We start from the raw sequence: 16,307 nt of genomic DNA on the forward strand, positions 1-16,307 counted from the left end.
AAATAAAAAGGGTAAGCATTTTTTTTCCCTTTCCAGGGAAGAGGAAGGGAGGGAGGGACCAAAGTCATAAGCTCAGCGGAAGAGCTGGCTAGCTTGCCTTCTTTTGCTGAGCAATCGGTTGTCGGCAGCAAGCATCTCAGGGTTATTAATTGCTGAACAGCCATAAATCCTGATCTGAGACACAGGAATGTTGCTGACAGCCTTGTATGCCAATGATAACTTTGTCCTATTTTCCTTTTCCTGCCCCATTTAAGGAGCACGGTCCTCTTTCATAGCCTGCCCTGGGTTTAAAAGTCTGCAGAGATTCTCCAGGTCATCCAGGTCAAAGGTGCTTTTATATTTTATTTTATTTATTTATGAATCTAATTTATTCCCGCCCCTGCAGGTGGGTGTGAAGCAATGGAGAGGCAGGCTGGGTTCACACAACCCCGGGGCCAGCATGGGGTTAACTGGGTGGTTCTAGTGTTGCATTGACCCAGTTCACGTGGCTACATTAGGGTCACTGCGTCGCATGGACTCCATAAGCCATCTTTTAGCCAGCATTGGCTTGCAGGCAACTCCTTGGCCAAAGTTCAAGGCCGCTCCCATGATCCCTTGCGGCCCAGAGGTCCTTTGACCAATCCCCGGGCAGGATTGGCTCAGCACCAGGCCTTTCCCATGAGCCATTGCTTCTCCACCATCTCGACGTTAAAAGGGGGGCGGGTGGGAGGGCGGGGCTTCTCATGGTTCAACGTTCAAGGCGACCGTTGGAGAATCTTCCCCTCCCCTTTTTTGTTCTGGAACTGAGATTCTTATTGGTTGATGAGATGAAGAGGGGTAGGGTTGGGACCGAAGTCACGTCTACCAATTAAAATAAAGCTCGAGCGTTGCGGGTCCAATGGGTTTCCAGAGAGAAGAGTGACGGGCATAAAAATCTGCCAATACGTTTAATTCCTTGGAGCGAAGGCGTCCTCTTTATGGGACCCAATCAAGGCGTCCGTTTCAGATTTGCCGCAATCCGGTTTCGAATGGCTGAGATTGATCCTTCATCGAGCCAATAGGATTTCAGGGTCAAACCGTAGCTTTTCAGGGGTCCCGACGGTTTTATGAAGAAGAAGGAGGGAAGTGCATGAGGAGCAATGTGGTGGGGCGGGATGCCGCGAGGAGAGACGTCGCCTTGATCCAATGAGTTTGAAGGAAGAGGGGACGGATGTTCCTGCCGGCCAACGGAAAAGGACAAGACCTTTGATAAACGGATGCGAGAGCGAATCACAGCGGCAGGCGGGAGACAGTCGACCCTATGGCGGCGGAGGGCGGGACAAGGGTAGGTAAGGCACTGCCCCGACCCAATGAGAACCCGGGCGGGCTTGAGCGACGGCGGCCCAGCCCAATAGAGGCGTGCCTGAGGTGGGAGCGAGGGTGGGCTGGGGCAGTGTGGGCGCCATGTCGCGGCGGAGGTGGCGAGGTTCGCAGAGCGGCGAAGGCGGCGGCTCGGGACGCGGAGGGGACATGGTGAAGATGGCCGGCGGCGGTGGCGGCGGCGGAGGAGGAGGAGGACGTTATTACGGAGGAGGCCCTGAGGGCGGGCGCGCCCCGAAGCGCCTGAAAACGGAGAACGCGGATCACGGGCCGGGGGGAGCGGCCGGCGGAGGCGGGGTGAGGCAACGGCCGCCGGGCTGAGGGGAAAAAAAGAAGCCAAGCAGCCGGGGCGGGCGAAGGAGGGCGGCCTTCCCGCGCCCAGGCCTCCCGTGGGGCCCAAAGGCCTTTTACAACGCGAGGACTACAACTCCCATCATCCATGCTCAAGGGCGCGCTGGGGGCCTTTGGCAGTTGGCCTCTTCGGAGAGGGGCGGCATACAAATATTATTATTATTATTATTTATATAATAATGATTTCCGCCGGCTGCGCGGTGGCTCGGAAAGATGGGGGTTGTAGTCGGGCCACGTGGGAGCCGAGGGCCCGGCGTCGAGCCTCTGCGGGTAGGCGCAGTCTACCGTTAGAATTATTATTATTATCATTTATTCGACTTGTACGCCGCCCTTCTCCCGCCTGCCTTTTCCCTCTTCCCCGTCCTCGGACCTGCGACCGCCTGGGTGGGAGGGGCCAAAAGGGGGGGCTTTGCCCCTTCTCACCCCCCCCAAAGCAGCTCTTCAGGCTTATGGATCTGGAAGGGGAAAAGGCGGGAGGGGAGGCCAAGGGTTCCTGGGAGCTTTGCCCCGTTTTACGACCTTATTTGCCACCGTTGTTAAAGGAAATCCCTGCGGCTTAAAATCCACCAGATGTGGAAAAAAAGAAATGACCCCAGCGGAAAGTAAAATTATTGATAAAAATATATAGACGTGTAGAGATGGACGAAATGGAACAAAAGATAAAGAAACTAATTAAGACATGGTATGAATGGATCCAAAGGAGATCCAAACGTAATAATATATGGTCAGTGAATATAAAAATAAATATTCACACAGTACAGATTAGAGCAATAATAAGCAACTATAAGCATAATTAACTCTTTAGTGGTTTAAAATAAAAGATACTTGCACATGTTATTTTTCATTTTATCTATTATAAATATAAACACACACACACACACACACACACATATATATATATATGTTCATTCTTTGAACCGAATACATTGAGTAATGAATTATGAACTTGATATGGGTCGTGATCCGTGAAGAACTTATGAGATTTATTCCTTTTTTTCCCCTTTGAAAACCAATAAACAAACTTTAAAAAATAAAAAGCAGGGTTGGTAAGTGAATCAGGCTTCCCCATTGAGTCTGCTGGTTGGAAGATGCAAAAGGGGGAAATGAACACACAACCACCAGAAAGATGGAATCACTTGCCAAGCGTTTGCATTTTGAATCATGTGACACACCCCCCCCCCCCCAGACTGCTGCAACAATGGTCATTTAGTGTGGGGAAAATGGTCCCAAGTCCCTTTTTTTTGTACCCTTGTAACTTTGGTCACTAAATGAACTGTTGTAAGTCGAGGATGTCCTGCAGAGCTTTTATTTTTGACAGGAGCAGTCTAGTGGCCTGCTGTGAGGAAGGAAGTCAGTCAGGTTGCTTTGCTAATGCCTTGCTGTGATGCCTTAAACCTGGCTGGGCCTCTGTGGCTCCTTTATGACCTTGGGGACTTCAACTCCAGAATTCCAGGCAGGGATTCTGACCCAGAAATTCTGGGAGTTGAAATCCCCAGATTGAAAAGGGGGCATAGGCTCCCATCCCTGCCTTAACATGGCCGAATGCAGTGGCCCTTTGGAAGAGGGGTAGATTTGGGCGTGACCCCCTGGTTCCAGTCAGGACCGGAAGGCCCATGAGGAAGGCTTGGTCTTGACAAGCAGAGCCTTATGGGTCCACAAAGGCGCCTCTGCGGCTCAGACTCCAGGGAAGCCATCATTTTTTACCTGCTCCAAATGTACATTACAAGGCGGGTCTATTTACCTTGGGAGCAGAGCTTGATAGATTTGTTAGGAGTGGGTTCTTTCTTTAATTATGATTTATCACACAGATCAAGGAAGGGATATGGTGATCAGGATCAAGGCAACCCATTCTGCAGCGTCCAGTTCCATCTGCGGGGAGAGGGTTTAAGGGTTGGGTTGGGCTGTATGTCTGAGGGCTTTTTCCTTTTGTGGAGAAAGTCGGTGGTTTAACTGCCTATTTTTCCCCCCAATTTGGGTGTGTGCATCTTTACCCAAACCTGGTAGCAGTTTCCTGGGTAGTGTGGTTTAACTGTAAAGCAAGAGTCGCTTTGCATAATGAGATGGGCCATGTATAAATTTTAATAAATTACTGAATTTAACTGTTGGCCCCAGAACATCTAGATTGTGGTTTCAAATTTACTGGAATGGTCAAAGGATATGTAGGATATATTTCTTTGTTGGACAAAAAGCATTTGCATAGATTTAGGTGGGGAGTTTAAGCATGAATTGGCCAAAGAAATGCAACTGGTGCTCTTTTTTAATATAAGTTAGGAGCAGAAGAGCTGTGCTGGGTCCAAGCAACAGCCGCTTCTGTTGCTTCCCAACACGTATAAAATAGGCCACAACAGCCAAGGACGATCTTTTCCTGGTTAATTTTCCCACTAATAATATAAGACAGTAACTTTACCTCTGATGACGGGGAATTCCATTTGAACTGCATCCTGCTAGGTTGTCTTCTGCCCAACACGATCCTTTTGGGCTGCTTAGCATTGTTACAGCTGTTCCAGTTTTCAGTCTCCCAGAAGCGCCATTTTGTGAAAGAGTCTCCTCTCTTTTTGCACTAAAACTTTACCAGGGAAATGTCAAATGACTTCCTCTTCTCTCGCAGGAGAACTATGACGATCCGCACAAGCCGGCTGCTTCTCCTGTGGTCCATATCCGGGGTCTGATTGATGGCGTGGTAGAAGCTGATCTGGTGGAGGCCTTGCAAGAATTTGGCCCTATCAGGTGAGGAAGGGGCAGCCAGAACATGCTGGCGGTGGGGTGGGGGAATATAATGACAGATTGTGCAGGTTCAGTGACTTAGTTCTTTTCTCTCTTCCCCCCCCCCCTTCCCTCCCTCAAAGCTACGTGGTGGTGATGCCCAAAAAGAGACAGGCTCTAGTAGAGTTTGAGGACATCCTCGGAGCCTGCAACGCTGTGAATTATGCAGCAGACAATCAGATCTACATCGCTGGGCATCCGGCCTTCGTCAACTATTCTACCAGCCAGAAGATTTCACGGCCTGGGGACTCTGATGATTCGCGGGGAGTAAACAACGTCCTGCTGTTCACGATTCTGAACCCCATCTACTCCATTACGACGGTGCGTTTACGAGGCTGCTTCATTGGTTGGGGGGGGGGCATATCCAGGATGTGGTGGTCCTGGCTTTCGTTGGGCCTCCAAGCTTGCAGAGTGGGGGTTAAGATACCGTCTGAATGGTTTGCAGGTCCTTGTCTCATTAAACTCTGCATTGAGGTCTGGCAGGCAAAGCTGATAGGAGACTCACAGGGCATAGTTCCCTCTAAGCTGAGCAGTGAGTCATGGCACTTAAAAATCATCCTCAACTCAGAGTTTTCCAAACCTGCCCAGAAGCCGAGAGGGAAAGAGTGAGAGGGAAGGAGAGAGAGAGGAAGAGAGAGAAACAGATAGAAAAAAGAGAGGAAGAAAAAGAATGGGAGTAAGGAAGAGAGAAAGAAAATCAAAATCTAGTTTGAAACTAGCTCAACTATTTAAGTGGCATTTTGATATTGATAGAGTTGCCCTATTATGAGCTCACTGTTGCAGACACACAGTACAGTATTTTATTTTGAAATTCTCTGAGGCAAAACAGGGTGGGTTTTTTATTTGTTTATTTGTTTATTTATTTATTTCTGTGCTGCCCTGTCCCGAAGGAACTGCCGCTCAGACACTATACTTTTCCGCCCCCTCCCCCCAAAAATTAGAGGGAGCACTGTCACAGGGGCTGTTGTTGTGGGATCATATTGACTTTTACTGTCTTTGTCTTATAGGATGTCCTGTACACCATCTGCAACCCGTGTGGTCCAGTCCAGCGCATTGTTATCTTTAGAAAAAACGGGGTCCAAGCTATGGTGGAATATCCTTGGTTTTTTTGAGTAGCTGAGGAGAGCGAAGCAAAACTGTTTGCCTCAGCAATGGGCCAGAAAGCTCCTGGGGTAAAAAACAGGAGAAAGAATAGTAGTTTAAACAGAGTTGACTAGGAAACTGGGGGGTGGGGTGGGGGTGTCTGTCGGAACTTTTGGTCACTAAGCAACCCGTCATAAGTTGAGGTTTCCTTAATTCTGCAAACATTTGATTCTGTGCAAAGTGCTCAGAGAGCAAAGGCTTCTTTGAACGGTGCCGACATTTACTCTGGCTGCTGTACGCTGAAGATTGAATATGCCAAGGTGAGTGGGGGCTGCAGAAGAGAGGACGGGCCCCTGCGTTGCACAGGAGGGTCTGCGGCCTCATTCCCCCCCCCCTCAAAAGATCAGCAAACGCTTCTTTTCTGAATCGGAAGAGATTCGCAAACTGGCCCAACGAAATTGCGTCACCCAGATCCCCCCTAATTAGCTCCGTATCCTTGTCCTGAAGGTCACTGGCTCTTCCCAACGGTTGTGCTGATATCTAAGAACCTTCTGGAATGGCACAATTGTAGCTGTCTTTGCATAAGATGACCTTGCGAGTAGAAACAAGGCGTTCGGTTATGGGTTGGAAAAATTGGGGAAACCGATCTCGCGTTTCTGCTCTGTTAGGTTACAAAACGGTAGGAATTCCCACTAGGAGGGCAGCTAATCCATAAAATATAGCTTAGTCCTTGGTGGGGATAATTGAGCCCAGCCAGTTACGATTGTAAGTCTTTTCAGTTGGGTCATTACGTGACCAACCTGATTTTACAATCTTTTTGTGCAGCAGTAGTCGTTAAGCAAACTCCCGGACTTCTGGTTTCCAGTAAAAATATAGCCATGGGATGCTACAAACAGCTGTAAATGCCATCCTGTTGTCCAAAACGACACAGAATTGTTTTGGTGGCTGTTGGAACTTTGGAACCAGGTTTTAAGTAGCTTTTTTGGGGGGTGGGGGTATCTGTTGGAACTTTGGTCCCTAAGCAACCACTCATAAGTCGAGGACTACCTGTAGGTTACAGTAACATTGTTGGAGCAGCTGCCAGAACAAAGAACTCTTAATATCCCACACTGACGATTTGATGTTAAACTTCACCCCCCCAACCCCCCTTTCCCCCTCAAACTACGAAAAAATTGCAAGTCCAGCATCCTTAAAAAGGAAGCATGTGAAGACTGGGCCTGTAGCTGAGTCTGCTTTACTAACAGTTGGGCTCACTGTCATGTTTCTTTTATGTACCCTGAGAGCATCTGCACCAAAGACAAATTCCTAGTGTGTGCAATCACACTTGGCCAATACTATTCTATTCTATGGGCTAAACCGGAACAGACTATGGTTATAAGCCAGTTAGGCCACCGTTTTGTGACCTCTCTGCAGCCAGTATAACCGCGCACGGTGGCCTTGTCCCTCCCTCTCTCGAACTCCCCGCATTGTGTTTTGACCCTTTGTGCTTCGTTGTAGCCCACTCGCCTGAACGTCTTCAAGAACGACCAGGATACCTGGGACTACACCAACCCCAACCTCAGCGGGCAAGGTAACCTTGATAGCCTGCTCTCAAGCTACACACAGACCCTTCCTTTTCCTGTTGAAGAAGAGCACACTTCCTCCAGCTGAATTGTGTGATGTAATGCCATTTGCCTGCTGTCCAACATGGGGCCCGATTTGGGGGGAAGCCTGGAGGGCAGCGTCCTGGCTTCAGTGCAGGAGGGCTTCCTGAGCCTTCTACGACTGGAGGTGTGGTGCAGGTGGGGGGGGGGTGTTCGAGAGTAGCCGCGAGGGAATTGGGGCAGCTCCGTCTCCCTGATGGCATCTGGTCAGGTATCTCCCCCCCCCTCTTGGTGTTGCGTCTCTAGGCTGTGCGTGGGTTGCAGCTACTAGGAAGGTTGGGGATGTTGTAGTGGGGAGAGAGGAGTTGAAAAGCAGGCCGTGCTCAGATTTCCTTTTATTTTCTGGGGCCTCCCTGCTAGGGAGCTTTAAGGTCCAGAGATGGCTATTCCCATCAGCCTCAGGCCTTACGCAGGCCCTGGTGCTGATGTAGCCGCCTCCTTTGGGGGTCTCGGGGCATATATTGCATTTCTGCCATGCCATGGCTGGAGGGTGGTGGGCAGAGAGGGGAAGGCGCTTCTCTCGTGTTCAAGGAAAATGTTATTTGTCTGCAGACTCTGGGGCTTGGGAGGGGGGGCCTAGGGGGACTGTGAGGAGGGGGCGGGTCACCTTCTGTGCCGGCTGAGGCCAAAGCTAGGTGGAGGCCTTGCCTTGACCGGCCTTCCTACTGTACATGTGCAGAAAAAAAGCACGTTCCCTGCGAGGTGGGCAGCCGAGTTGGTTGGCTCCATGGACCAAGGCAGCCTTGGGTGGGGAGGCTGTTGGATTGCAGGCAGGCGGGTGAGGCTCCGGCAGAGGTCACTCTTGACCCCACCCTCACGGCGAAGCAAGCAATGGCATTACATGACTTGACATGAACATGACTCACTTTCTCCTCCAAGGTACATAACTTAAGGCGCTGTGCAGATGGGCAGTGGCTTAAGTTGGCAGGGCTGGGCAGTTCAGAAGCTGCCTCCCGGCTCTCTGCCCTCTCCCTCAGGCTGGGCCCCGCGGAGGGGCGATAGGTCTGGCCTTTCCCCAGCTCTGAACCGATTTCCCCACCTGGCCCTGGGAGACCCCCTGCGCAGCAGCTGCCGTGGAAGTTCTGAATTGCCTGGGATCTGCCTTCCGCTAGACACTCTCTAACAACACTACACAGTGTAGGACAAAACAAAACAAGGAGAAAGAGCTCCACCTTGCATTACTAGCTCTTCCTGGAGAAAACACGCAGCATCTTAAGTGTTACTACCCGAAAGGCAAGAGATTGAGTTCATGTCCTCACATCAAGAACACAACACCGCCATCCGAGAGACATCTACAAGCACAGAGGGAGACAGAGAAAAAGAGGCAGAGAGAGACTTTCACCAGGCCACGACATGCTTACAAAACAGACAAAAGGCCAAAACAAAAACAAAACAAACCTTGAACCCAAGAAGGTAACACAGAAACTAGGAAAAACACCCGAGGGGTCTCTCAGACAAAGCACGCCAGCGGTCTTACGGAGCACGGAGTAGATCCCCGAGACCCTTCAAGACATAAGATGCTCTCCACATCAACTTGGTTTGGTTTGGGAGGAGGGCCTTTTATTTACTCTTTCCTTGCAGTCCTCGGCTGCCGACATTTTTATCAGCGCCAAGACAAAAACACCCAAGTCCCCGAGAGCCCCCAGTTCCCTAGAGGCTGGGGGCCTTTTGCGCTCCAGGGGCACTTGAGATCCAAGGCACACTCCATTTTAACAGAGGAGAGAGAGAGACAGAGAGAGAGAGTGACACGCACACGGGAGAACTACACAGCCAGAAGCACCAAAAAAAAAACAACAAAACCTGTTAACAGCACATGACAAATCAGGAGACGCAACACGGAAGGGACACTCATTCACACCTTTTGTCATGTCCTTTTTTTCCTTGATACCATCCGAAGACAAAACAAACAAACAAAACAAAACATCTGTAAGCCCTTTTTCATTTAATTTTTTTTGAAAAAAATTTGATTGTGTCGCTTTGGTGCCTGTTGACGTGACTTTGACTCTGACACCATGTAACGCAGGGTCGCAGTGTATGTTTGATGGGACGCCATCTTTCAGAACTGTGCTTACACTGTTGAAGCGTCCAATGGTAAGAGAAATGCAGAATATGTTCTTTGTGACAAGGGACATTGTACTGTAAACTTCCCGCTGTAAGTAGCCTTTTTCAATCTTTGTAAAAAAAAAATGCCTGTTGAAATAAACTGCGAAACTCTTTTTACCTTTTTTTTTAAAAAAACAAAACAAAAATTGTATGACTTGCTTTAAAATTCTCCTGTCTTTGTGTATATCCATTTTGTGTTTAAACTGGAGCAGTTTTTTGCTTTGCTTTGCCATCTTCTTTTAATCCTTGTAGCGCTGCTATAGAGGTGGGGTGTTTGGGCTGGCAAAGACTTTCGTTTCCTCTATTCCTCTCTCCCCCCTCCCCCCAGCTCCCCGCTGCCCTGATGTTTGAATTGGGTCGATCCTTTTATATATATATATATATATTTTAAGCCTTCCCTGCCTCAGAGTTAAATTTTGGGGAGGAAAGGGAGGCAGGCTTTAAGATAACACCTTTGTTAGGCCAGGTAGATAGTTGAGAGCAAAGCTTGGGCCCAAGAGAGTTTTAGTTCGTCAGGTTTGGTGTTTAAATAAATGTCGAAGATGCATCAGTTCGAGGTAGTATCAGGATCTGTCCCAAGTGGCCTCCTCTGGCACTGGCCTAACTGGGTGGACTGGGAGGAGAGAAGGCTGGACAGTGTGCCCCCTGAAATGGAAGTGTTGTTTTTTAAAACTCCCCCCCCCCCCTTCTGTGGTGGAAAGAAAAGAGAGATATTCTGAGGAATCTGGAGTTTTTTATATGGAGAATGCCTCAGGCCGGCTTTGTGGCCTAACCAAGGTCTCCCAGCACAGTGGTCAGCCCCAGAGGTCAAGGCGACTGAGCTGTTTCCAGAGGTTTCTAATGTGTGTCTGCTTTTGACAGGAGAGCCGGGCGGGAATCCGAACAAGCGCCAGAGGCAGCCTCCTCTCCTGGGGGACCACCCTGCGGAATACGGTGAGGCCCCGTCGGCGGGTGGGGCAGCGCCGTCTCGTCCAGCTTTGCCCTGGCATGGGCTGACTTTTGCTTCCTCCTCCAGGAGGACCTCACGGGGGCTACCACGGCCACTACCACGATGAAGGCTATGGCCCCCCTCCTCATTACGAAGGGAGGCGGATGGGGCCGCCGGTGGGGGGCCGCCACAGAGGACCCAGCCGCTACGGGCCTCAGTATGGGCACCCCCCGCCTCCGCCCCCCCCCTCCGGAGTACGGCCCCCACGCCGACAGCCCCGTTTTGATGGTCTACGGCCTGGACCAGTCTAAGATGAACTGCGACCGTGTGTTCAACGTCTTCTGTCTCTATGGAAACGTGGAGAAGGTGAGCGGCTGGCAGGGAGGAGGGCAGGTCTGATGCTGGCGGAGCTTCTGGGGCGCCCGAACGGCCTAGCTGAGTTTGGGCTCCATACAATTCCAGCCTTGAACCCCTTCCTGTTCTCCCCCCCCCCCCTTTCACACACACACCCTCCACACACTTTGGTTGCTTTGGAGATCTTTGGCTAAGGGGCTGTTGTGATCATCCTCCCTTTTGCTCAGAAAGCCCAAGTAGCGTCTCTGGATGCCTCCCTCCCTGCTGGCTTTCTCTCATGCCGCATCAAGATTGGCCAGTTCCCCAAACCAGGTGTAAGATTTGGACCTGGTCAAATTGGTGGTGGAGAGACCTTCTTCCACCTGGTGACAAGAATTCCTGGAAAGGCTGGGAACCCCCTGCGTTTCCCTTCCGCCTCTGGGAATCCCAAATCCCATTGTGGGAGAAGTCGAAGCACTTGGGCCCCCCAGAGCCTGGGGCTTCCCTTCCTTGGTTTCAGGTTTGAGTGAAAAGGCCAGGCTGGTGCTGCTGCCTTAGAAGGCTTTGCTCTTGCGTTGTTGGTTGAGGTCTGGGCTTTGAGGACCAGTTGTGAAAGGCAAATCCACAGTTAGGCCTTGATTTACAACCCCAATTGAGCCACTGCATTTTCGTCGCTAAGCAAGACAAGCCTTCACTGAGTTTTGCCCCACTTTATGACTTTCCTTGGTACGATTGCCAAGTGAATCTCTGCAGTTGCTGAGTTAGGAAAGTTTGCCCCGTGCTTGGGGGGGGGGGCTCTTCCTTTGAAAACAACCCACTTTTCTCCTCTTGTGGTTGAATCAAGAAATCTCTCCGCCCCCCCGCCCCCCCAATAGGTGAAGTTCATGAAAAGCAAGCCTGGGGCAGCCATGGTGGAGATGGCAGATGGCTACGCGGTGGACCGAGCCATCACCCACCTCAACAATAACTTCATGTTTGATCAGAAGTTGAACGTCTGGTGAGTCCCACCTGCCTTGTTCCCTTGAGGAATCTGGGTCAGAGCCAGGAGGGGGCCGACGGAACAAGCCGGTCTCGCTTTGTCCGCAGTGTGTCCAAGCAGCAGGCCATCATGCCTGGCCAGTCGTACGGTCTGGAGGACGGGTCCTGCAGCTACAAAGATTTCAGCGGCTCCCGGAACAATCGCTTCTCTACCCCGGAACAAGCTGCCAAGAACCGAATCCAGCATCCCAGCAACGTGCTCCATTTCTTCAATGCGCCTCTGGAAGTGACGGAAGATAACTTCTACGAGGTAAGGGTTGTCGGCCATAATTTCAGAGGGGGGATAATTCCAGCAGTTGATTTGTTTTGCGTTTCCTCCCTTGGAGGGTTTAAGAAGAATAAGCAAAACTTGCTGCCCTTAATAGTCATGATGGTTTTAATGGATTAGATTAGATTAGATTTATTGGATTTATATGCCGCCCCTCTCCGCAGAGGGGCGGCTCAAAACAATGGTAAAAACAGTACATAGTGACACATCCATTACCCACCAATCCAATTACAATTTTAAATTAAGAAATTCATAAAACAACCCCAATATATATAAGAGACAAGCACACAATCAAACACCAGAACAACATGGGCAAGGGGGAGATGTTTCAGTTCCCCCATGCCTGACGACAGAGGTGAGTTTTAAGGAGTTTACGAAAGGCAAGGAGGGTGGGGGCAATCCTAATCTCAGGGGGGAGCTGGTTCCAGAGGGTCGGAGCCACCACAGAGAAGGCTCTTCCCCTGGGTCCCGCCAGACGACATTGTTTAGTCGATGGGACCTGGAGAAGGCCAACTCTGTGGGACCTAACCGGTCGCTGGGATTCGTGCGGCAGAAGGCAGTAACGGAGATATTCTGGTCCGGTGCCATGAAGGGCTTTATAGGTCATAACCAACACTTTGAATTGGATAGCTTCTTGCTGCCAAATGTAGCTTACATTCCAAAAAGCAGGAAACAGTAATGCTAAGGGGGGCGAACAGGCTTTTACGTCTGGATACGATGCTGCTAGCAGAGGCTCCGGTGTGCCTAGAAGGAGCAACTAGATTGGGTCCAGTTGGGCCCCTTTGCTGGTCCCTCTCGGTGGCAAGTGTCTCAGGTCCTCAGCTGCTCTTTATTTGGCCTCAAGATGAGAAGGGATTAATGCTCATATTAGACAGAAATCATAACAAGAAGAGGCTTCTTAAGTGGTTCTAAGGAACGTTAAACCCAAAACTAGTGTTTTCGTTCACTATTTTTCCGCTGACCCAACCACTTAAATGAACTGTTTTGCGGTCAGATAACAGCTTCTCTCCTTTGGCCTCCTACCAATATATATTCAACACAGCACAGAAACATACGTAAAATGCAGTTCCACAATGGTTGAGGGCCGTGGTGTCTCTGCAAGAGCCCCTGTGAATGGGCCTTGAACAAAGAGGAGAGTCCTCAGAGAGGGGCAGCATACAAATCCAATAAATCTCCCCCTTGCCCATGTAGTTTTTGTGCATGATTCGATTGTGTGCTTGTTTTTATATATCGGGGTTTCTTTTTTTGGACTTTTTATTAGAATTATTAGACTAAATATTAGATTTGTCACTATGTACTGTTTTTACCATTGTTGTGAGCCGCCCCGAGTCTGCGGAGAGGGGCGGCATATAAATCCAATAAATCTAATCTAATCTAAGTCAGTCAGTCCTAAAATATACGTTGGTGCGATTGGGGCAGCGGCTTAACATTCCTATTACTTACGTGGCATTTCCCCCCCATCAGATTTGCGATGAGCTGGGGGTGAAGAGACCGGCTTCCGTCAAGGTGTTTTCAGGGAAGAGTAAGTATCCCTCTGCAGAGAAGTGGGGGCCCAGGGCCGCTCAGAATGGGCCGGGGCGATGGGGACTGTAGTCCACCTCTCGAGAGTTTGCCCGCCCCTGTTCCAGGGAGGTGGGCCTGCTCCCGCTTAGCCCGCCCTTTCCTTGAAACGCCTGCAGGTGAGAGGAGCTCGTCGGGACTGCTGGAGTGGGAGACCAAAGGGGACGCGCTGGAGACCCTGGCCTTCCTCAACCATTACCAGATGAAAAACCCAAGTAAGTCTCTGGCACGTTTTGCACATGCTGATGATGACCACAGGGTTTGGGAACCTCCCTTCTCTTTCCCCTTCCGGTCTTTAAAACACCAATGGATTTCGACCGTGTTGGAGACCTGGCCAAATTAATTGGTCTGGGATCGGTCAGGAAAAAGCAGCCACTGGCACATTCTGAACTGGACCTCAGTGTTTAGAAAACGAAGTGCCCAGCCTTGGTAACTTTAAGGCCTGTGGAGTTCATCTCCTAGATTCACGTAACAGCCGTGTTAATAACTCCGCGAAGGCACTTAACAAATGTGGCAAAAATGGTGATGAAGTGGAGGAAAGTTCAGTTGTCTTTGCTTAGCCACAGAAATTTGAGGCTGAATTGTGCTCATAAGTTGAGTGTTACTTATAAAAGTACAAGTAACATCTCAAGTGTTTCTAGTTTAAAACTGAACCTGAGAGGCTTATTTGTTTACATACGTTTTCTTGACTATTCACCCCAAACTGGATCCCAGTGGGAGATAGATTGTTTTTTAATTATTATTATTATTTATTAGATTTGTATGCCGCCCCTCTCCGTAGACTCCCGTGGATGATGGCATTTTTCAATTTTCAAGTAAACACTCATAAAAGACTCATGAAGTTGTCACAAAATTGTCTTCCTTTCTCCTAGATGGACCGTATCCTTATACCCTGAAACTCTGCTTCTCCACTGCCCAACACGCTTCCTAATTGCCCTCCGGTTCCTGACCGAGACGACTGCTCCGTTAACTTACTTGTGTGTGATTCTTTTTTTTGTTTGTTTGTATGGCAAAGCTCCGGTGTCCCTTCGTTTCTTTTGTAAAAAACCAATTAAAAAAAAAGCTTAATTAGAGGCTGCCTGCAGCTAGGTCATCTGGGAAGAGAGGCCCCCGCGGCATTCTGATGACATCGAATTTTAAAACAATTGTACCTGTGATACGTTTCCCCCCCCATTCATACAACGTGTGCTGCCTGTGCTAGTTGGCACATTTAATAAAGCTGTTTGGAAAATAAATTGTTGTAAAAACTGAACCTGGTGTAAGTAACACTTTGGGAAGTTTTTGTAGAGGAGGCAGGCAGGTATGTCCAGGGTCATTTTTTAAAAAAAGGGAATTAAATTGGTCCGGGTATCTGGTTTCCTTGTTTCCATGGAAGCCCAGGCTAAATTTAAAAAGGGAGGAGATACCATTTAACCATTGTTTTATGCAAACCTTTTATTCTTTCCCTTGCTTTATTGTCTGCTGGGCGGCTTTATAATTTAAAGAAAGGAGCAGGGAGATTTTACTAAATCTATGAACACTATGCAATAACAGTGTTCACTACGGCAGCCTTCGTGTTTAGTTACAGCTTTCCTAGGTTTCTAAGGACATTAAGGCCAAGTCCCAAAGGTGTTTTTTCAGGAGTTGCTTTTTCTTTTTTTGAAGAGGTTTCGCTCATCCAAGAAACCTTTTCAGTTCCGACAGGATGGATAGGGTAAAGGTCAGATCTATCTTATAAGCCGAAGAAGCTTCTTAGATGAGAAGATTAAGATTTATTAGATTTGTATGCCGCCCCTCTCCGAAGACTCGGGGCGGCTCACAACAGCGAAATATCTTCAAAAGAAAGAACAAAAGGAAGTCCAGTTGCCTCCTGAAAAAAGCACCTTTGAGACAATCACGACATGGATGACAGAATCCTTACAGAATTTTAAGGGCAAGCATCTTTGCTACCTTTATAGATATATATAAGCGAAAACTACTCACACATTAATCAAGAAATCTCCAGAATTGTAAAGCCTACAAACATGAAATTTGCTGCGTATGTTCCCCTTGCCTTCTAGGTGCTCGCTAAGAAAGGATTTTTTCAAAATGACCGTCGAAGCAGATATTTATTATATTGTTATTAACACGCTCTGATGCTAAGGAGTTCTACTCCCCCCTGCCCACCTGAAAAGAAATCTGATCCAAATGCAAAAACTCAAGCAGAGGAGTTTCAGTTCCGTGTTTGCTTTCACTGCAGCAAGCAGCTTTACTACAGAACAGTTTCCAAAATCCCCTCAACTCCTTTATGCATTAACAGGACACTGGTCAGCTGAATATCAATGGATGCCGGTGGGCAGAGACAGATTTTTTTTCCTCATTTTCTCAGCTCAGACGAATCTGTTCCTGCTCTAACACCAGTGAAAGGGAAAAGAGGCAAAAAGGCAGGAAGATTTACAGGTGTGATCAGGAGAACACAGTAAGGGGAGCTGCCTGTCTCCCCCATGGCCAGTTCTATGTGGCATGCTCCAGAGTCAGTTCACCCGACAGCCTGGTCACCTGATAGCCAGAGAGCAAAACCAGGAATGGTGTTTTACAGGGAGGTCCTGGGCAATTTCAACTGAGGGACGAATTAGAAGTCAATGCCATGCAAATAATTGTTTTCATCTGTAACAGAAACTTCACTTACCATCTATAAACAAAATAATACAGTCCCTTTTTGAACTACTGAATTTTCAAACTTTAAGGGGCAATTTATCAAGCCCCATCACATAGTTTTGTAGAGAAGCAATGGGTATCTGCTAGTGGTTTTTTTTAAAAATCTCACACTGGCTTCCTTCATCTTCAATATTTTAAAATATTTTGGAAATCGCCAACATAGGAATGGCTGAGAACCGCCAATACTGCCAAAGGAGATGAGAAAAATGCTTCCAAATAGGAA

At 48.8% G+C, this 16,307-nt stretch overlaps 1 protein-coding gene across 1 annotated transcript; it reads left to right on the forward strand.

Moving 5' to 3' along the window:
* Window positions 1–1,360: 1,360 nt before the first annotated feature.
* HNRNPL (heterogeneous nuclear ribonucleoprotein L) lies at window positions 1,361–14,643 on the forward strand. The gene is given in 14 exon segments (XM_070764102.1): window positions 1,361–1,635; window positions 4,298–4,416; window positions 4,536–4,773; window positions 5,460–5,545; window positions 5,759–5,855; window positions 7,033–7,105; window positions 10,143–10,214; window positions 10,297–10,448; window positions 10,450–10,575; window positions 11,418–11,539; window positions 11,629–11,830; window positions 13,313–13,370; window positions 13,528–13,623; window positions 14,281–14,643. Coding segments are annotated over 14 exon segments (1,713 nt in total). The 5' UTR covers window positions 1,361–1,422; the 3' UTR covers window positions 14,340–14,643.
* The last annotated feature ends 1,664 nt before the right edge of the window (window positions 14,644–16,307 follow it).

This window comes from Erythrolamprus reginae, chromosome 11 (genome assembly GCF_031021105.1).
Source record: "Erythrolamprus reginae isolate rEryReg1 chromosome 11, rEryReg1.hap1, whole genome shotgun sequence".
Taxonomy (NCBI): Eukaryota; Metazoa; Chordata; class Lepidosauria; order Squamata; family Dipsadidae; genus Erythrolamprus; species Erythrolamprus reginae.